At 49.1% G+C, this 21,633-nt stretch overlaps 1 protein-coding gene across 1 annotated transcript in view; it reads left to right on the plus strand.

The window, feature by feature from the left end:
• The window catches only part of SYN3 (synapsin III), a 548,280-nt gene that overhangs the window by 63,198 nt on the left and 463,449 nt on the right, over positions 1-21,633 (plus strand). The window contains exon 3 of the mRNA XM_004700321.3: positions 15,389-15,480. Coding sequence (XP_004700378.1) covers positions 15,389-15,480 — 92 coding nt within the window. The remainder of the gene's footprint in view (positions 1-15,388; positions 15,481-21,633) is intronic.

The raw sequence follows: 21,633 nt of genomic DNA on the forward strand, positions 1-21,633 counted from the left end.
TGATGTCCTTCTCCAGGGACTGGTCTCTCCTGCAATATGTCCAAAGTCTGTAAGACGAAGTCTCGCCATCGTTGCCTCTAAGGAGCACTCTGGCTGTACTTCTTCTAAGACAGATGAGTTTGTCCTTTTAGCCGTCCGTGGTACATTCACTGTTGAAATGCTTGGATTCTTCTCACAGATCTTAAACTCAGTGAACGTGTCCCAGCCGCACGGCCTTGGAGCTTCCTGCTCTCTCTGTCTGGAACACCCCCTCATACCCGCAGGGATTTCTCTCCCACTTGGCTCACACCATTGATCAAATGTCACCTCCTCTGGATACCCTTGTCTGACTCTCCCCTCCCATCACTCTGTCCCCTGGCCAGCATTTGGCCTTCCTTTCCTGACATACCTTTTATGGTTAGTAATCATCTCCTAAGCTAGACTCTGAGCTCCACAAGGACAGGGATACTGTCTGCTGTTTTACACTGCCTCAGTGGGTTTGGCCCTTAGCGTAGTAGCTGCTCAAGAAGGATGTGTGACATGAATGAATGAGTCAGTCAGTTGGTCAGGGCCAGGTTCAAGTCTTAGCTCTCTTGCTCACTGACATTAGGATCATGGCCAAGTAATCTGCTCTCTCGCCTCCCCGGCTTTCTCACCAGCCAATGAAGAGTGCGGTTCATTGTTAGTTGCCCACCCTTCATGACGCCGCCAGCCCTCGGTCACCATGTTCCTCGTCCCTACATGACGCCGCCTGTTCCACCGCGGTGGCTTTCACGTGTGTTGCTGTGCACTGCCACGGCATTACAGGTGCTAGCAGCACTGCACATGGAGGACAGGTTTGAGATAAAAAGCCAGACCAAGCAGGAAGACCTTGGAATCTACTTCCAAAAATTAGCCCCCGGAAACGATGGGTCACGAGAGAACATTGTCCAGCTTGCTAGCTTTTGCACAACGTCATCAAGGAGGATCCACTGCCCGAGGAGAGCATCGCACCTGGTGAAGAGAGGGACAACCTGGGCAGATGGGACCCGAGGTGAGGTGAACCGGCACATCACCGCCAACGGGGTGGCCTGGAACACACGGGCAACTGTGAGAATGGCACAGGACCACCCACCCCCCCACCCCACCCCCTGGCGACATTTCATTTTGTTGTGCATTAGGGTCACCATGAGTCAGAGCTTGTGGCAGCTCTCCCTGTTACATGAAGAGGTTAGTGTGATGCCCAAATGAAATAATGCAGCCTCACGTGCCAGCAGTCACTGTACACGTATTCTTACCCGGGCTGTGTGTGTTAGACAGGGTTCTCTAGAGCAACAAAACCAGGACACTTACGATTTTATATATATGTAAGAGGATAAATATATACAGCATGAAGGAATATAGCAGCTACGTAATTAGTTCACACAGCAGTACAAAGGGCTCAGGAACTTAGCAAAACAGGCCTGGATGGAATATTGAACTCAAGCAATGCAAGACAACAGGATCCACCAGCCTCAAGCTCAAGCAATGTACACACCAGCAGCATGGCGAAGCAGGTCTCGGAGGAACCTCAAACTCTCACAATAGGATTCACGGGTTGGCTGGGCTGTCCCACAGGTAGTGTAGCTCACAAGTTGAAGCAGAGAACTAGCTAAAGCAGCCACATGCTGGTCTGATCACCAGAGAGCAAGAGAGAGGGGCAGGCCTTGCCAAGCCATTTATCTCTTTGCCCTCCAATCAAATTGTGACCTTTTTAATCCCACATGTTTGCATTGGCCAGGTTGGCACAATAAACCAACCTATCACACTGTGCTAAAGGAACCGAGATGGTTCCACTCATTTAAAAATCACAAGTGCCCTATGACAAGATGTTTACTATAAGACTGTTAGACCTTCATGCAATGGACAGACCCAAGCCTAGAAAGGCTCAGCGACTTGCCTAAAGGACTACAGCCAGTAAAGGGTAGAGCTCAGATTCAGACTCCCGTGTCCTGAGTCTAAAAACCACTGTTATGCTAAATATTTAGTCCTCTGTAAGTCACTGCTGTTTTGTTTTGGGTTTTTTTATATATATCATGTGGTGAACGGCACCTAAATTGGAGATTCCATTACTTGGACATTCAGGAAGGTAGGTTTTTACCCTCTCCTTTCCCCCTGTGCGTTTGTTCTCATTGTGGTGAAAATGTACACAACAGGAAGGACAGCCATCCGACACATCCAGCACATCTCCTGCAGTGACATTGCTGCCTCCCTCCAGGTGGTGCGCCCATTCCCCCCCTCCTCGTTCAAATGATCCCCCACCGTCATTATAAATCCCATGCACCCTAAGCAGAAATGTCTGCTTTGCCCTCTGCTTCCATCCACCCATATTGTTACCACATAAGCAGCCCTGGTGGTTCAGTGGCGAAGCTCCTGGCTGCTAACCCACAGTCAGCAGTTCGTTTTCCAGTGTCCATGCTTATGAGATTGAAAATACCATGGCTGGGCCATGCCCCCTTAGTTCTCAAAGTGACTTCTTTGATTCGGGGCACTCTAAAAGCCTCATCTTTCACAGCGTATTTGCCCAGAGCAATACATCATTTGAGTTCTTGACTACTACGTCCCTGGTGCTGTAGCCCGTACGTGTTGGGCTGCAATTCTCATGGCCGGCAGTTCCAAATCATAAGCAGCTGGTGGGGAGAAAGACTGGGCTTTCTGCTCCCATAAATAGTTACCGTCTTAAAAAGCCACAGAGGGTCGCGATGAGTCGGCGTGGACTCTGGCAGTGAGTGGGTCTTATTGGTTTGTTTTACTTCCTTGGGTGTTGATTGTGGACCCCAGTAAAATGAAAACATGAAATCCTGGGCAATTTTTCTATTTTCCACATGTGTCATGATTCGGCTCCTTGGCCCAGTGAGGAGGATTTTGTTTTAATCCAATCGGAAGGTTATCTATCGTCTTTGATCTTCATCACCTCTCATCACCCCTCCTTCACTTGAAGCAATCCGTTCTGGTGTCGTCCGCATACCACACGCTGGAAGTCGTCTTTACATAGTCCAGTTTCTCCTATTATTGACTCACAGATTGGATACATCTGGAGAAAGAACACAACCCCGGTGCACACCTTTCCCCTTTTTAAACCACACAGTACCCCCTTGTTCTGTTCCCACCACTGCTTCTGCGTTTATGTTGATTCCACGTGAACATAGTTAATGTTCTGGAATTCCCATTCTTCTCCGTGTTACCCATCATTTATCATGATCCACCTAGTGGTGGCCTTTCCATGGTCAATAAACCTCGGGTATCTCCTGCTGTCGGTCGAGATCCATTGGACACCAGCAATGATGGCCTTTGTCCTCGGCCCTCTCGTGAAGTACATTGGCGGCTCCCGTCAGGGTATCATTGCCACCATTTCACAATGGTCATCGACATCATTTTTACTTGCAGGTGGTCCGGAGAGTGCTCACCAGTTTCTGCATTCTGTTGGACCACTTCTCTCTGGAATGGGCACACATATGGATCTCTTCCAGTCAGTTGGCCAGGTAGCTGCCTCCACAGACCAGTGATCTCCTGTAACGATTCCAGCTGAGAAAACCCTATGGGGCAGTTATGCTGCATTGTCTCGGATTGCTGAGGCCAGGATCAACTCAAGAACATACATTAGTGATTTTTTTTCACTTGTTCCTTATATGTGAGATGATGAATACCTTCCCTTTTCTGGCTTAGTTCGCTCCGCATACTCCACCCCATATGTTTGAAATTAATTTGTCACTAAAGACCCCAAGTCCATTTCAGTTTTCCTTTGTTTCTTTTCAGCCACTCAGACCACTATTTAGGTCTGAAGGGGACAGAAGCTGGTGGAGGGATTTGCAAATTTTGGTTTTGAAAGAAGCGCACTGAATATAGTCACCCCGCCCATTGGAACCAGTGAAATCAGCAACAATACCCCTTCACCCACCCCCACCCCCAGCAATGCCGTTCTTCCTCCTCCACGAATCCTTCCTCCCCGCCTCCTCACTATCCTATCCCTCCCCTCTCCCGGACCCTGCCCCCACCCTGCCCCCACCACGGCTTCCTCCTCCTCCTCCAAGTCTCCTCGTTTGGTGAATCAACCATGTTTCTTTTCCTTCTTTTCTCCTTATAACAGTGGTGTTGTGAAATATTTATCTGTGTAAGATTGACTAAGTTTGCTCAGCCAGCATACTTCCCCCACCTAGGTTATTTTTCCTGTGTTCTTCTGTTATTTTTAAACGTTCTGTGTGCCATGTCTTTTCTGCTCTGTCACCAACACACAGACCTGCAATGTCCACACGGGCACACACAGGGAATGGTATGTGTTTTTGAGAGGCAAGTGCTGCCTCTGCCCCTGCCCACAGCAGCTGGGCACTCAGTGTGGTGGGCAGGCAGTTCTGCCAGGCAGCCCACCCTGACCCTGTGGTCCTGGCCTTGGCTGAGATGCCTGGCACTGCTTCTGAGCAAGATTTCCTCGTCTGGTACGAAAGACCGAGTGTGTCTGCAACCTTTCAAAGCCTCCTTTGTCTTCAAGGTGAGTCTGAACCGGTGGAAAAGAGATCAGCTGAGAAGCCACCATGCCCACCAGGTCCTCAGAGCTAAAAATACGGCCGGTGACGGGAAAGAAACAGGAAGCCATTCTTGCTGAGAGCTGGCCTTGGCTGCCTGCTGCATATCCTGCCTACCAGGGCCCGTTGGCAGAGACAGAGTGTTGTGTGAGGGCCAGGGGCCTTGCTGACAGATGCTGTCAACTGAGGTGGAGAAGACATGGAGGAAGGAAGACCAGAGAGACCACGTGCTATGTGGCAAAGCCTGAGGCTGACAAAAGGGCCCTGTAGTTGGCTCAGCTCTGCACCCAAGAGCAGAGGTCACTTCAATTACCCAGCGTGCATGGTAGGGCATGTGACATGTGTTGGCCCAGGAATAAAGCAGGCCTGGGTTTGGATCCTAATCCCCAAACTATCCCTTGGCCGTGGAGTCATTTCTGCCTCCTAAGTGACCCTATAGGACAGAGCAGACCTGCCTTATAGGCTTCCATGGCTGTCATGTTTCTGCCTCACATTTCTCTTGCAGGGGAAGCTTGTGGACTTGAACCAGCAAGCTTCGAGTGAGCGGTTGAGAGCTTTACGCACTGTGTCACCAGGACTTCTGGTTCGGGGGTTGGATCCCAGCTTGTGCACCTGGGGCACCTCCTTAGTCTCACCATTGGCATCTGTGGACTAGGCCTTCCTGCCAGCAGAGGGTACTCGCAGCCTCCGCACAGCTGCTGGGACAGAGCTTTGAGTGAAACAGGCAGAATCCCTGTCCCCTGGAGTGAGCAGGACAATGACCCGTTGGAGATGGACCCAATATCTTTATGTCCCAGGGGATAAGGCTTGTGGGAAAAGCTGAAACAAGAAAGAAGGCGGAGAGCAGAGCAGGCGTTTCCAGGGAGGGTGCCTGCCGTTGAGTTGGCCGGGAAGACTGGTATCGATGTAGACAGACGCATGACTAGAGACACTTATCTGTGCTTCTATGAATATGGATGTTTGCACACACGGATGTTTGTGTACACACGCAGATACAACCGAGGAGGAGGTTTCTAAAACTTCATAGAAGAGTGGGATTGGAAGATCATGGACTTCTCCCACAAGCTTTCCAAAGACCCTGTGGATTTGTTCCTTCCTGGCATTGAGTTGATTCCCACTTCCAGTGACCCTGCGTGTGGTTTCTGCATCTGTAAATCTTCACGGGAGTAGAGAGCCCCCCAGAGACCCCTGTCTAATCACACGGCTGTTGGTTGCTGGTGAGCGGATGCCAACTCATTGGTGCATAGACTTGCTCCGGAGGTTTTCCAGACTCTGGCCTGGAAGTCGATCGCCAGGCCTTTCTTCTGAGCCCTCTGGGTGGGTCCAAGCCACCAACCTCTGTCCGTTAGTTGTTCTAGCTTCCCAGCCTCTCCTATAAACGCAGGTCCTGCCTGTCTCTCTGCCCCTGGATCTCGCTCGCTCGCTCGCTCCTCTGGCCCACGGTGGAATGCCCAAGGCCTCAAGAAGATGCCACATGCTAGGGGCTGAATGGCACAGAGTGGAACAGGTCTTTGCCGACTGACAGGCTTTCTAGGATCTCTCAGCCATGCCTGGCTCTGGTATTTCCATGGCCTTGTCTGCACGTGAAGGGGGATGTTGCATAAGGAATACTGAAGAAGAGGCGGTGCATTTGAATTGCGGTGCTGGGAAAACTACCGAAAATAGCCCTGAGTGCCGAAAGAACAGAACAAAAGTACAGCCAGCCCTGCGCAGCAGTGGACGTGGGAGAGCCTGTGTCTGGCCATGTGCTGCCTCTTATTTCCTTGGGGTCTGTGCCCAGCAAAGGTGTCGTGGCCTCTGGTGTTTCTATTTCCCATCGTTTCAGGTGGCACCGTGTTGCTTTCCACAAAGCAGTGCAGTATGGAGTCTGTTTGCTTCAGTTAACACTAGGGGAGAGAAACACTGCGGTCTGCCAACTACCAGGCAAAGTTAATGCAAATGAGCTAGGGGGCTCAAGCTTGCCACAAGCTTGAAAGGAAGTTCGAGGACTAGATGGTGTTCAGAATCGTCTGCGACTCACAGGCCGTTTACAGAGCGGGGAGACCTTGGTGAGAGTGGTGAGCGCAGCTGCTGTCCTGGAGGAATGGCCTGGTTACCTGGCCTCCAGTCCCGATGACCCAGGACGGCTGAGGGGCCAAAGCCGCGGAAGATTTCTGACGTTGTCCGTAAAGCCGAAGGAGCTGAGCTCATGATTTTAAAAAAACGTTTACCTTGAAGAGAGATGAGGATTTCCTTGAAAGGCCCTCAATTATCCCATGTCCTTCAAGAAAATTTATCAAGCCGACCTCATGGAAGCCCCCCCTCCCTCACAGCGGCCATAACCTTCTGAGCTGATCTCTCTGCCTCCACTTTCACTGGCCCAGCGGATCCTTTTGGAAGCCGCTGTTTTGATCGGACCTTGCTCTCTGGATCCTATCGATCATTCCAGGCTTGGCCCCTGCTTATGGTTCCCTCTAGAAAATGATCTTCACTCGTTTTGGTTTTGTAAGACTTAGGGAAAGATCGGCTCTTGGAGCAAGTTGATCTCTGGGCAACTCTTTCGGCACCCTGTGAGCTGAACGTTTGCAGAGAGGCCCAGGTTTTGCTCAAAATTGAAAATGCTGACCCAGGTGAGACCCGAGCATCAGTAGCTATTCTAGCAGTGCAGTTCGACGGTCTTCTTCCTCCACGGCCAGTACTTGTCAAGGAGTAGCATTCCTGTGAAGATGTTGCAAAGCCAAGCCTCTGATGATCCACTTGAGTTTTGTTAAAAATGTGCTGTTGGCCCTTGGCCTCAAAATCACCTTTTTAATAGCACACACAGAAGTATTTTGTAAGGCACCTTAATGAGACGAAGGCAAGTATATTATGAGCGAACTTGTCTGCAATCATCCTCTGAAGGCAGAGACGTGTTTCAACAAGTAATTGTTTGGACTAAACCCGGGCCTGTATGAACTGGAGGAGCCCTGGTGGTGGAGTGGTTACAAATTGGGCTGCTAACCGCAAGGTCAGCAGTTTGAAACCACCGGCCGCTCCTCAGGAGAAAGACAGGGCTTTCTACTCCCATGAAGAGTGACAGTCTCAGAAAGCCACAGGGGCAGCTCTATCCTGCCCTAGAGGGTTGCTCTGAATCAGAATCAACTAGATGGCAGTGAGTGTATGAACTGGGACCATGGCGGCATCTGCCATGGTGAGATTCCGCTTATATAAAATTCAAAACTAGTCCAAATAAATCTATGGAAATGGAAGCCATCCAAAGAGTGACCTCAGTGTGAGGGTTGGTATCAGTAAGAAAGCAGATGAGGGAGAATTCAGGGATGCTGGAAATAAATGTTCTAGATCCGGATCTCGGTGCGGATTTTATATATATAAAATGAAAAAACTTGATACTGTAAATTTAAGATTGGTGTGCCGTATCGCATTAATCTTAATGGTATCTCTTTAGTTTATTGGCGCTTTTTGTAAAGGCCCAAGCCCAAACCAAACTCAGTGCCATCGAGTTGATTCTGACTCACAATGACCCTGTAGGACAGAGCAGAACTCTCCCTGTGGGTTCTGAAGCTGTAAATCTTTACAGGAACAGAAAGGTTAACTTTCTCCTAAGGAGCCGCGGCTGGCTTTGAAACGCTGGCCTTGTAGTGAGCAGCCTAAGGTAACCCACTGCGCTGCCAGGGCTACTTAGGGTTAACAATATTTATCTTTAATTTATCAGCATCTAACAACAAATAATATTATGCCACTTCACATAGCGTATAAGAACCATTGAATAATAGTCTTCTATTTCCATTCTTGATATTCTTGTTAATTTTGCATTTTACATCAACATCTGTTTCAAGATCCCATAATTTTATGCTATCGTTCTGCTTCAATGGTCAATCATCGTCTTCGGAGATTTTAAAACCGAGGAAACAATATGTTTCATGTATACTCACATATTTACCACACCCAGAACGCTCCGTGTCTTTGTGGAGGATTCAAATTTCCATCTGGTTCCAATTTCCTTCTGCCTGAAGAACGCTCTTTAACATCTATCTCTGAGACTGACAATGTATTCTCTCAACTTCTGTTTGCCTGAAAAATTCCTGATTGTGCCTTCATTCTCTAAAGCTATTTTTGCTGTGTATAAAATTCTGGGTGGAGAAGTGTTAGTTTTGTTTTTGATGTTCTTTCATACATTCTAGATGTTATTCCACTGTCTTGACTTGTTTCTGATTTTCTGAAAAGAAGTTCACTATCATTCCTTTTTTTAAATTATTTTTATTTTTTTATTTTAAGAAATCACTTTAGTGGGAGCTCTTACAGGTCTTATAACAATCCATACATCAATTGTATCAAGCACATTTGTACATAGGCTGCCATCCTCATTTCCAGAACATTTTCTTTCTACCTGAGTCCTTGGTATCAGTGTCTCTTTTTACCCCTCCCTCCCTCATGAACCGTTGAGAATTTATAAATTATTTTTTATTTTCATATTTTACACTGTCTGCTGTCTCCCTTCACCCATGTTTCTGTTGTTCATCCCCCTGGGGGGGTGGGTTGTTGTAGGTTGGTCATTGTTATCAGTTCCCCCTTTCTCCCCCTTCTCCCCTCACCCTCATGGTATCACTACTCTCATTATTGGTTTTGAGGAGGTTATCTGTCCTGGATTCTGTGTGTTGAGAGCACTTATCTGTGCCAGTGTACATGCTCTGGTCTAGCCAGATTTGTAAGCTAGAACTGGGGTCATGGTAGTGGTGGCAGGAAGCATTAAAGAACTAGAAGTATGTTGTGTGTTTCATCGGTGCTATACTGCACCCTGACTGGCTCATCCCTTCCTTGTGACCCTTCTGTGAGTGGATGTCCAATTGTCCACACATGGACTTTGGGTCTCCACTCCGACCCCCTTTGTTTGCGTCTGTATGAATGTTTGTTTGGGTCCCTGGTTCAAAACCAAATGATTTGTGGGAGAAAGATGGGGTTTTCTACTCCCTTGGAGAGTTACAGTCTTGGAAACCCACAAGCGCAGTTCTACCTAGTCTTGTAGGGTCACAATGAGTCGAGTTGGCATCTGCTCGATGGCAGTGAGTTTGGTTTGATTTGGTTGCATTGTACTAAGTGGATTATTCTATGCTGTGATATGTTTCCCATCAGTTTCTTCTGCTTGGCATTCCCTGAACTTCTTGGGTTGCTGGGCGTATCAATTTCAGGCAATTTGGGGGTCGTTGTTCTTATTTTATTTATGTCTCTTCCTCTTTGCTTTTTGGGACGTCAGTTAAACTCTTTGTAGATTCTGTTGTCTGCGTGCTTCCTTGTGGATTGTTTCTGTTGCTTTTCCTTGAGTTTCATTCTGTTTCTTTCCTGTGACATCGAATCTGCGGTCGAGCCCGTTTACTAGCATCTCATTTCAGGCTTGTCTCTGTCTTCCGAAAGGTTGCCTCGCGGGCGCCTGTCTTTCCGCAGGCCTTCCGTTTCCTTGCTGGCCGTGCGCAGGTCTTCCTCCACACTCTTGAGTCTGTGAACTACATTTATCAGGGCCATGTTCGCTCGTATCCCTGGGCTTTCCACCATCGCTCTCTTTTATGGATCTGCTCCTATCTATTGATTTCTCCCTCTGATGGATCCTATTTTCAGAATTCCTTTCCTACCTGGTCATTGACGAGGACAGGCCATCGGTTTTCCACTGTGAATCATATGCGTGGGACTGGAATCTATGCCTCTCTGTTTCCCGGGTCCTCGGGCTGAACAACGGCCCTCTTCCACGGGTTGCGCTTTGTGGACGACGTGTGCAAAGTGAGTGGCCGAGGTCCCTCCATCCTCGCTTCTCAGGAGCATTCTCCTTGACAGTTTTCACCCAGATAGGAACAAGATGCACTTCGTTGTGCGGGTTATTTTTCAGCTTCACTTTTATTCTGGTTCATGTGTATGATCTCCTCGCCATTCTCACGTGAACTGTTGAGTGGCCTTTGTTACCGCCCCCTGTGCAGCCGTCACCACCACCGATTTCTGGAACATTCTTTTCTTCAACAACTGAGCATGTAGCTTTCGTACCCAAGCCTGGGTGCATCTTCTGTGCAGGATCTTTCTTTCCCTCGTGGACACCGCAGAGGCCTGGACCTTTGTCACCTTTGAGTCTGAGCAGCCATCAGCCATCTCCCGAGATACCGATTCCCTTTCGTCAGATAGTCCGTGTCCACATATCCCACTTTGAGATGGAATTTAACGTGTTTTTTTCCTACACACATGAACCAACTTTTTGTTTTTCTTCTGAATTCTCCTTTATGATCTCTCCAGCGAAGTATTTTAAACATGAAGGGACTGAGTATTTAAAGCATTGGACTTAAGAGCCACATAGTAATCGTCTCTGTTTGCCAACCTGTACTCATTAATAGGGCTGTTTCATTTTTATTTTACCTCGAGGTAAGGTTATTACCCTGTTTCCCCAAAAGTAAGACATGCCCCCCAAATAAGACCTACTTACAGTTTTGCCTCTTGCTGAAATATAAGGCATCCCCCTGAAAATAAGACCACCCCAAAAATAAGGCCCCCTGAAGCTATCTGGACTCTGGACTGTAGAGGCAGGTGCCACTACACAGCTCACTGTCGGCCGCAGCACAGCTGGAGCGGACAGGAAGTGCAAGGTTTCTTTTAATAAAACAATGAACAATAAATGTGTACCGTATTCTTCTTCATGGAAACATAAGATGTCCCTTGAAAATAAGACCTAGCGCATCTTTGGGAGCAAAAATTAATATAAGACACTGTCTTATTTTCGGGAAAACAGGGTAATTAAGGCAGGAGACCCAACTACTCTGTATAGCTTTAATGCCACACATGACTAAGCTATTTAGCCATAAAGCCAAACTCAACCTATTGCCATTGAGTTGATTCTGACTCATAGCTACCCTATACAAGGATTCTGAAACGAAATCTCTAGAGGAGCAGACAGCATCATCTTTCTCCTGTGGAGCAGATGTGGATTTGAACCACCCACCTTGTGGTCAGAAGCCCAGTGCCTAACCCACAGAGCCACCAGGCCCTCTTAATGATTTGGTCATAATTTTTAAGAAATGATTCCAAGGGGATACGTCTAACCCACCAGAGGATGCCCTTTCTCTTCCGTGTCTCTGCTTTTCTCTCTAAGTGGGTTGCTTTGTTGTTATCGCTAGTGATCAGACCAACAGCAGACCCTTGGCGGCCGCACACCCAATGGAGTGAAGCGCTGGCCAGGTCCTGTGCCACCCCAAGGACTGGGGAGTGATTGATGGGGTTTTCAGAAAGTGGTCACCAGGCTTTTCTTCCTCATCTCCTTTCATCTGGAAAACTCTGCTGAAACCTGTTCGTCATCACAGCACCATGCAAGCCTTCCCCGACAGAGGATGCATGGGGGCTGTGCATGAAGTACCCTGGCCAGGAATCAAGCTCGCATCTCCAACGTGGAAAGTGAAAATTCTACCACGGAGTCACCTGTGTTTCTAGGCTTATCGTTGTTTTGCTCGGGGCTGTTGACTCTGTTCTAACTCATAGCGACCCTACGTAAAACAGAACAAAACGCTGCCAGGCCCTGCGCCATCCTCAATAGTTCTTACGTTTGAGCGCATGGGTTATTTTTAGGTTCCTAAGATTCCCCAAAGGAACTCTGGTGGTGGAGGGGGTCACTTCCTGAGCTGCTATCAACAAGGTCACCTGTTCAAACCCACCAGATGCTCCATACCGGAAAGATAAGGCTGCCTACTTCTATAAAGAGTTGTTGTGGCTATTGTTGTTAAGCGCTGTGTTAGTCTGGGAACTTTAGAGAAACAAATCCACAGAAACTCATGTATAAGAGAGAGTTTTATATAAAGGTTAAGTGAGCATCAAGAAAACATCCCAACCCAGTGCTGCCCAAGCCCACGAGTCCAACATTAGCCCATATGTCGGACACCAATCCACAAAGTCCTCCTCCATCTCACAAAACACATACTATGATGCTGACTGCAGGAGGAAAGCCGAGTCAGTGAACGCATAAGCATCTCAGCGCTGGCAGGAGTTGCAGCACGGCTGCTCCAGCACCCAGGGCTGCATTGGGGTAGGTCCATGCAGCTTCCCCTCAGGGATGTCTTACAGGAAGTGAGCCTTGCCAGCTGAAGCAGGAACTGGCTAAGGTAAGGTGACCAGACGTCCCGCTTTTGAACAATTTTTCCCACGTCCCCCAGTGTTTTGAAAAAGTCCTGATTTTTGGAAAGAATGCATGACAAGCTAGGGTATACGGTTTTCGGCTGCCATGTGGCTATTTCACCAGGATATGAGTTTTATCAATGGTGTCCCGCCCTTGTCCCGCTTTACCAATGTTAAAATCTGGTCACCTTAGGCTAAGGCAGCTGCACCCTGGTCCGACCATCATAAAGCAAGAGACCTAAGAACTAGAAAGGCAAAGCTTACTGAGCCATGTGTCTCTCCGCCCTTCAAGTAACCCCACCTGTGTTTATCGGCCAGGTTGGCACAATAAACTGACTACCTCAGGAACGGGCAAATATCGCAGCCACAGTGACCCCGTGCCCAACAGAATGAAATGCTGCTGGCCCTGAGCCATCCTCACGGTTGTTCTTCTGGTCGACCCCATCGTTGCTGCCGCCCCGTGGATCTGCTTTGTTGAGGGCCTGTCCTCTCTTTCACTGCCTTCGGCTTTACAAGCTTGATGGCCTTTGCCTGGGCCTGGTCTCTGCTGACAACAGGTCCAACGTATGTGAGACAAAGTCTCGCCATCCTGGCTCCTAAGGAGCATGCTGGCTGTACTTCTTGCAAGACAGATTAGTCGGTTTTTTGGCAGCCCACAGTACATTCTTTGCCGGTGCCATAGTTCAGATGCATCAATCTTTCTTCTGTCTTCATTATTCAGTGTGCTACTTTCACTTGCCTATGAGGCTGTTGGAACCACCATGGCTCGGGTCAGGCACAGCTTAGTCCTCAAAGTCATATTCTGGCTTCTCAAATCTAAAGGATTTACCCGATGCAACATGTCTTTTGATCTTTTGACTCGCTTCCATGAGCCTTGATTGTGGATCCACGCCAGATTAAATTCTTGACAACTTTAAACTTTACTCCATTTATCATGATGTTACCTGTTGGTCCAGTTCTTGTACTTCTGGGAAGAAGTACAGCCAGAGTGCGCCTTGGAGGCTCGGAGGGTGAAACTTCATCTCAGGTCCCTGGAAAAGGACATCATGCTGGCTAAAGTAGAAGATCAGCGAGAAAGAGTGAAACCATCCATGGGATGGATTCACATAGGGACTGCAACAATGGGCTCAAGCATAACAACGATTGGGAGGCTGGTGCAGCACTGGACAGTGTTGGGTCTGTCATGTATGCCATTCATTAGGTGACTAGAGTCAGAACACTACAGGGCACCGAGCCACAGCCGCAGCTGGAAAGCTGTAGGCCAACGGCCCTGGGTGGTGCCAGAGCCCTGCCCTCAGACGGAGGACGTTGTAAAGTCAATGGGGCAGAGGAAGTTAGGCTAAAGTGGAATTCTTCTTTCATCTCCCTGTGGACCCATTTTCAAGTGGTTTCATTTTTTAGTATTTTCTGCTTGCTTTTCTGTTGAGGTTTTTCTATATTTTGTCTGGTTGTTGTTGTTGGACTTTGTTGGTTGGCTGGTTTGCTTCCCATTTGTGTTTTGTGTGATTTGCTGTATATGAGATCCAGGGTAGATAGAGCTATGCAGACAGTAACGAGTGACCCTTGCCTTGGGGCGTGGCAAGGGAGGCTGGGGCACATGGGGAGCTGACAGCAATGAGTCCAGGAAGGAAATGTTCTGAAGTTGATTGTGGTGACGATTGCACCGCTCTTCTTAACGCAAGGAATGATTCCACTGTGTGATATGTGACGTGCATGCCAATAAAACGATTTGTAAAAGAAGAAGAAAGGTCTGGCAGTCCACTCCCAAAGGGTCAGTCACGGGAACTCTCAGTTCTTCTCCACATACCCACGTAGCGTCGGCCTGAGCCAGGATCGACTGGGGCGACTGGTCTTTCCGAAAGGAACTCAGCCCCACCTTCAGATTCACAGGATGGGCATCTGATCCCTCCATGCTGCGGCTGGGGCCCAGCCTGCCCCCGCCGACTGAGACTGGGCTGGGGCTGGGGAGCCAGCAAGTCGGGGCACAGACAGGGTGCTCTTGCTGCGACTTTATGCTTGGAGAGAGGAGGGGGCCATATCACGTGAGGAGGAGTCCTTTAGCTCTGGGGAAAACAGGCTGACCACCCTCCGGTCGCTGGAGTCAGGGAGCTACAGCCACTTTTTCCCCAGAGGAGGAGGCGGGACTTAGTCAAGAGTCAAAGCACGCGAAGCAAAGCCCTGGCTCTCAACCCAGTTTTGCTATTTGAGCAACCTTGGCTGCTTCCCTGGACGTCTCTGAAGCTCAATTTACACATGGATCAGAAAGGGAGATAATAACATTGCCCACTTCCTGAGTGTCGGCCCTGGTGGTGTACGGGGTTACGTGTTGGGCCACCAACCTCAAGGTCAGCAGGTGGAAACCATCAGCTGCCCCCACGGAGAGCCACAGCCTCAGAAACCCACAGGGAAACCCTGTCACACCGGGGCTCTGTGAGTTGTAATCAACTCAAGGGCAGGGAAGCCAGAGCTACGAATCCCTGCTGGGATAGCAGGCTAGGCGCTGAGCTGCTCACCACAAGGTCAGCAGTTCAAGCCCACCAGCTCCTCCAAGGGAGAAAGATGAGGCTGCCTTCTTTTGTAAAAGTTTAGTCTCTGAACCCCAAAGAGGCAGTCCTACTCGCATAGAGTTGCTGGGAGTCAGACTCCATAGAGCTGCAGCATCGGCGTGTGCTTGGCCCAGGTCAATACAAAAGACATGATAGCAGTTGTCGTCGTCCTTGCTGGCTAATGGATTCCCTTTTCTTCTGCTTCCCCTTCAGGCTGAATTCTCAGAGCTGAACCTGGCTGCCTATGTGACCGGGGGCTGTATGGTGGACATGCAGGTCATGAGAAATGGAACCAAGACTGTGAGGTAAGGGGGCTGAGGAGCAGAAAGCCTGTGACTGTGTGGCATTGCATGGACGACCTACCCTCCTCTAGCCAACTCTAGCTACTGTCTCTTATACCTGCTGTGTGGCCGAGACACGGAGAGACTGTCCACCTTTAAAGAGTGTCCCTGTGATAGGAATGGTGAAGGGTACAGACCATATGGGGGAGCAACAGTGGTGCCCCGAATGAGCCTCAGGCTGGGCACAAAAAGACTTGCTTCCATTTCTGGCTTTGGGGTCTGTTCTGCCATCTAAGCTGGTCTCTCTTGCCTGCCATTTCCCAGCTGTAGCACTGAAAGCAACCTGGAGACAAGGGCTGCTGATGTTTTACGGAAAGTGGGGTGTGTAAGAGCACCCCACCAACCCTAGGTGTTCTTCAAATATAAGGGCATCCCGGTGTGATTCTTTGGTGCCACCGAGCCAGTTCTGAGTCACAGCGACCCCGCATTTAACCCAACCAAACACGGCCCGGTCCTGCCCCAGGCTCACGATTGTTACGTTTGAGCCACTGTTGCAGCCACTAGGTCAACCAACGTCCTCGAGAACCTTCTTCGTTTTCGCCACCCCTCCACTTTAGCAAACCTGACGTGCTTCTCCAGGGACGGGTCTCTCCTGACCACATGTCCAAAGTATGCGAGACAAAGTCTGCCCATCCTTGCCTCCAAGGAGCACTCTGGCCACACTTCTTCCAAGATTTCTTGGTTCTTTTGGCAGTCTGTGAGACTCTCAATATTATTAGGATAAACTAAACTGTTTCGTCTTCTTCCAGCCCTGTGGCAGGCTTAGTGCTCTTAGAGGCCTCTCCCAGTACATCCCACCCCAGAGTACTGAATGCAATAGCTTTGAAAAATCTGTTTATACTGTGTGCTGAGCTGGAGAGGAAATGAAGGAATTCCTCGCCAGCCAGAAATGACCCAAATTATAAGGCCACAGGAGAGATAAATATATTTATGTCTAAATCCTTTCTAGCTGGTTCAACACTGAGAATGATCCAGATGGTGCGCTTCCGTTGTTCACGTGGGGGAGAGAGGGGATTCAGATTTGGGCGAGTGCAGGACATACGAAGAAACTAGGCGGGGTATTTGTTCTGATCCTTGTCCAGTGCTACATCGAGGTTGGGGCTGGAGAGAGCTGACACGTTCAAAGAAAAGGAAACAACCTTTGTGCATGCGGAGAGGCTGTCATTTATTGAATGCCTATTGGGTATGGTAAGGTCGTGGGTAACACGTTGGGCCGCTAACCACAAGGTCAACAGTTTGAAACTGCCACCTGTTCCATGGTAGAAAGACCAGGCTCTCTACTCCTGTCAAGAGTTAGAGTGTCGGAAACACACAGGGGCAGCTAATTCTCCCTTGCCCTGTAAGGTCACAGTGAGTCAGAGTTGGCACTGTGGCAGTGGGTAGTGTGTGTCTAAGGAGCCCTGGGGATGCTTTGAGTCAGGTGTTGGGCTGCTAGCCAAGACGTCCGCAGTTCAACCCACCACCGCTCCCTGGAGAAAGACGAGGCCGTCTGCTCCTGTGCAGATGTGCAGTCTTGGACGCCCTGGGCAGGATCTGTAGGAGTCTGACTCAACGCAATGGCAGTGGCGTTGTTTATTGCGCACAAAGAAAGGGATTGATGATGTCTGGTTTCCAGTCATGGTGTGCTGGCTTATTTGGACCAACAGTAGGTCTTAAGTAAGTCGGATGGAAACCCAAAGCCCATCTGTAGACACTTGGTCATCCCCTCACAGAAGGGTCACAAGGAAGGGACAGGCGAGACAGAGTGCAGCATAGCACTGAGGAAACACACAACATTCCTCTAGTTCTTTAATGCTTCCTTACCCCTCTATCATGATCCCGTTTCTACCTTACAAATCCAGCTACACTGGAGCATGTACACTGGCACAGATAAGAGCTCTCAACACACAGAATCCAGGACAGATGACCCTCTCAGGAATGATAATGGGAGTTTCAATACCATGAGGGTAGGGGGAAGGTGGCGGGAGAAGAGGGAGAAAGGGGAAACCGATCACAATGATCAACGTATCAACATATAACACCCCACTCCACCAGGGGGGCGGACAACGGAAATGTGGGTGAAGGGAGACAGCAGATGGTGTAAGATATGAAAATAATTACAATTTATCAAAGGGAGTCATGAGGTTGGGAGGGCTGGGGTGGAAGAAAAAAAGAGGAGCTGGTATCAAGGGCTCAAGTAGAAATAAATGTTTCGAAAATGATGATGGCAACCTATGTACAAATGTGCTTGATATAATTGATGTATGGATTGTTGTAAGAGGTGTAAGAGCCCCCAATAAAATGAATTATATACATCTTTAAAAAGTAGGTCTTAAAAATAAATTATCTTAAAGCCTTCTAGGACCTGACATGATGGTAAAGAATACCAAGGTGAAAAGGATGGGAAAATAGAAACCCAGGGACAAAAATGAGTACAAAAGCCAACGTTTGGGGTATGTATGTGTGTGTGTGTGTGAGAGAGAGAGAGGGAGCATTCGATAAGTTCAGCAAAGTTGAAAATCAGTTTTAAGAACGAGGGAGACAGAAATCAACTTCTAGCATCACTTAGTGTGGGGAGTTTAAGCAAGACTCTCCCTACAATAAGCTGAGCCCCCAAAGTTCTGGGCCTTTTGGGTGAAGGGATTTACCAGTGGACAGGCCCTCCCAAGGCATGGCAACTGGAATGATAATCATTGGCATAACCCCGAAATCGCAACCCAAACTGCCACAAGCAAAAGCAAATCCTGTGTTTCCATTGGAGGAAAGCGCTGCCATTCGATGATAGGAAACATTCTTCAAATACGTTTTATGAACGGCGGCTAGCACAGAGCCAGAGAGAACTAGGCACGAGACCCTGAGTAAGAAGAGTCGGGAGTAACAGAGAGCCGGAAACCCACCGCCCTTGAGTCGATCCTAACTCACTGTCGTTCTAGAGAATGGCTCCGAGGGCGCCCATGACTACTGGTCTTGGTGGAAGCAGTCTTGTCTTTCTCCCAAGGAACAGCTGGTGGATGGGAATGGCCAACTGTTCGGTTAGCAGCTGGGTCCTTTAAAGACTGTGCCCCCAGGGCTACTCCGAGAACAGAAAGAGACTCAAAGACAGCCAACCCCTGCTTGGTGGCATTTTCAGTTGACAGAGGCCCCACCGGCAGAGCAGAAGTGCCCAAGACTTCCAAGGCTGCCAGTCTTCATGGAAGCAGGTGGACGCAACTGTCTCCTTGGGGTGCCTGCTGGGTTTCTACTGCTAATCCCTCATCTAGCAGTGTAGCACGTACCCTGCCGCCCCACCTCAGTTTTGGATTTTTCAGACACAGAGTCTTAAAAGAAAAGAAAAATAATCAAGACTATATCAAGTTTGAAGGTCCCTGGAGGGAATAGGAGACGTTAACAAAAGAGGCGTGCGTAACTCATTTTAAAGGAAGCTCGCTGCCATGGAGTCAATGCCGACTCATAGCGACCCTGTAGGACAGGGTAGAACTGCCTGGGTGGATTTCCAAGACTAACTGTGCAAGAAGAGCAAGCTGCAGCTTTCTCTCTCGGAGCGCCTTCTAGTTCCAAGCTGCTGACCGTACAGTGGCAGCCAAACTCTACTAGGAGTTCAGAAATGAAAACTCCAGGCCCCAGAATGAAGGCTGCAGTGTGTTGAACAGCATATTAAGGACAGTGGCACAGAGGCCGGATCTCAGGACATAATGGTTGAGAATCTGAGCAGAGAAATGATAAAAGGCCAGAAGTCTGAAGCATCTTCAGCAAGGCCAAGGAAACGGACTCTACCGCAAGGCCCCCTGGTGTCCCTGCAGAAACAAAAAGAACAGCGTCTCACAGTGAGCCAGAGAAGAGAAGGCAGCGTCCTTGTGTGGGAGCAGCAGTCAGACTCGCTGTGGCCTCCTGACAGCCGCGGGGAAGTGGTGCCCTGAGTGGCATGAAAGAAAGTAATTGCCGACCTGGAGTTCTGTTGCCAGGGAAACACAGGGCGTGGATAAAGGCAAAGAGTAGTAACAACCGAGAGACCAAGCAAAGCCCCAAGCAAAGCCCCGCCCTCACTGAAGACCATTGAAAGGGGGCACCACGAGAGAGCTCACAGCCAAAGGGGGCCTGCAGGAGGAAATGACGTGGAAAGGGATTGGTGGATATCCTCAATAACCTTTGCCTGCCAGCAATAATGATTGGATGAATACACATAAAAATAAGTTCTGAGAGGGCAGGGGAAAATGGAATTCAGGTGTTCTGAGGAGCCCTGTCGAGTAGGGGAGGCACTGCTAATCTCAAAGCCGGCCAGACGATCAAACCCACCGTGGAGGCTGTCTGCTCTTAAGAGCCCGCAGCACAGGGGCTCCAGGATAGATAAACCCCTCAGGGCCAATAGGGAAAGTAGAGCTACCAGGAGGTTTAGGGGAGGGGGAATGGATCACTAGAATCAATCTAGAACCCCCTCCTAGGGGGATGAATAACAGAAAAGTGGGTGAGGGGCGATGGAGGACGATGGAAGATATAGAAGTAATAATCTATAACTTATCAAAGGTTTGTGAGGGAGGGCAAGCGGGTTAGGGAGGGGGAAGAAAAGGGGAGCTGATATCAGGGGCTCAAGTGGGAAGAGAATGCTTTGAACATGATGGTGGCATATGAGTCAAGGTGCTTGACGCACTGGATGGATATATGGATTGTGATAAGAGATGTAAGACCCCCCCAAAAAAGTATTTGATTAAAAAAAAAAAAGATTTACAGTCTGAGGAGGGTCAGTGTGAATTGGAATAGACTCAATTGGGGAAGAGGCTCTTACACTGTCAGCCAGGAAAGTAAATAAATATTAATAGTCTTTAGAATGTTAAGGATGCATCCAGCAATTTCTGGGATAATCGATGAGGACCTAATGCCTGGGGGTTAAGTGGAGAGAAAATGTTTTGAGAATGATGTACAAATGCGCTTTACACAATTGATGTGTGTATGGATTGGGATAAGAGTTGTATGAGCCCCTAATAAAATGATTTGAAAATAAATAAATCAAAGACAAAGTAGAATGGAATATAGTATTCTAAACCCCTCACACTCCACTGACTGCCAGCATATGTCAATTCTGACTCATCTTAACCCTGTGAGTTTCTGAGACTGTCACTCTTTATGCGAGGAGAAAGCCCTGGCTTTCTCCCATGGAGCGGCTGGTGGTTCCGAACTGCTGACCTTGAGAATCACAGCCCAACACGTAATCACTGTGCCACCAGGCTGTTGGTTGTGTGCCCACGCCCGTGCGTGTCCTGGCACAGGACCAATACAAGCTCACCAGGTGACCTGCACATGCAAGTGGATGACCCTGCGTCAGAGGGACCTCCTGCTGCAGTGATAGCCAGAGCCAGGACCTCAGTGTGGCCGCCAGCGGCCCTGAAGGAACTGGTGCACCCTCAGCTGAGGGCCAGCTTGGCCGGGATGTGACTGGAGGGGCATGGGAACTTCCATTCAGGGCGGGGTGGGAGTATCTGGAGCCTTGGAAACCCATAGGGGCGGTTCTGTTCTGACCATAGATAGGGTCGCTGTAAGTCAGACTCAACTTGATGGCAGTGAGTTCATTTTGGGGATTTTTTCTGGGGTGGTAGGGGTTGTTTGGAGGGGCACAGTAAGTAGGAGCTCAGGTGGTCTGGTCGTTAGATGAATTGGGCTGTGAACCACAGGATTAGCAGTTTGAACCCACCAGCTGCTCCAAATGAGAAAGAGGAGGCTTTCCAGCCCAGTAAATAGAGTTATTATCTCAGAAACTCACAGGGGCAGTTCTACCCCATCCAACGGGACCCTATGAGTTGGAATCGACTCAATGCCATTGAGTTTGGTTTGGGTTTGAGTGGGAGAGTGGGTTATACTTTAAGCTGTTAACGGCAAGATCAGTAGTTTGAGACATCCGGCCGCTCCTTATGGGAAAGAGGTTTTGCACTCTGGGAGGGGTTGACAGGCAGGGAAGCCCACAGGGGCAGTTCTGCTCTGTCCTGCAGGGTAACTGAGTTGGATCGACTCGGTGGTAGGCAGGCAGGTTGTCCAGACGCAGCCAGCACGAAGCGGTCACTCTCGCCTCTCCTTCAAGCCTTTGCTCTCCTTCGGGTTGTCTCATCACTCTTTCTGCTTCTCACTGGCCTTCAGGGCTCAGCACGTGGT

The sequence above is a fragment of the Echinops telfairi genome, unplaced genomic scaffold (assembly GCF_000313985.2).
Source record: "Echinops telfairi isolate 266 unplaced genomic scaffold, ASM31398v2 ScPeMD7_2;HRSCAF=8, whole genome shotgun sequence".
Lineage (NCBI taxonomy): Eukaryota > Metazoa > Chordata > Mammalia > Afrosoricida > Tenrecidae > Echinops > Echinops telfairi.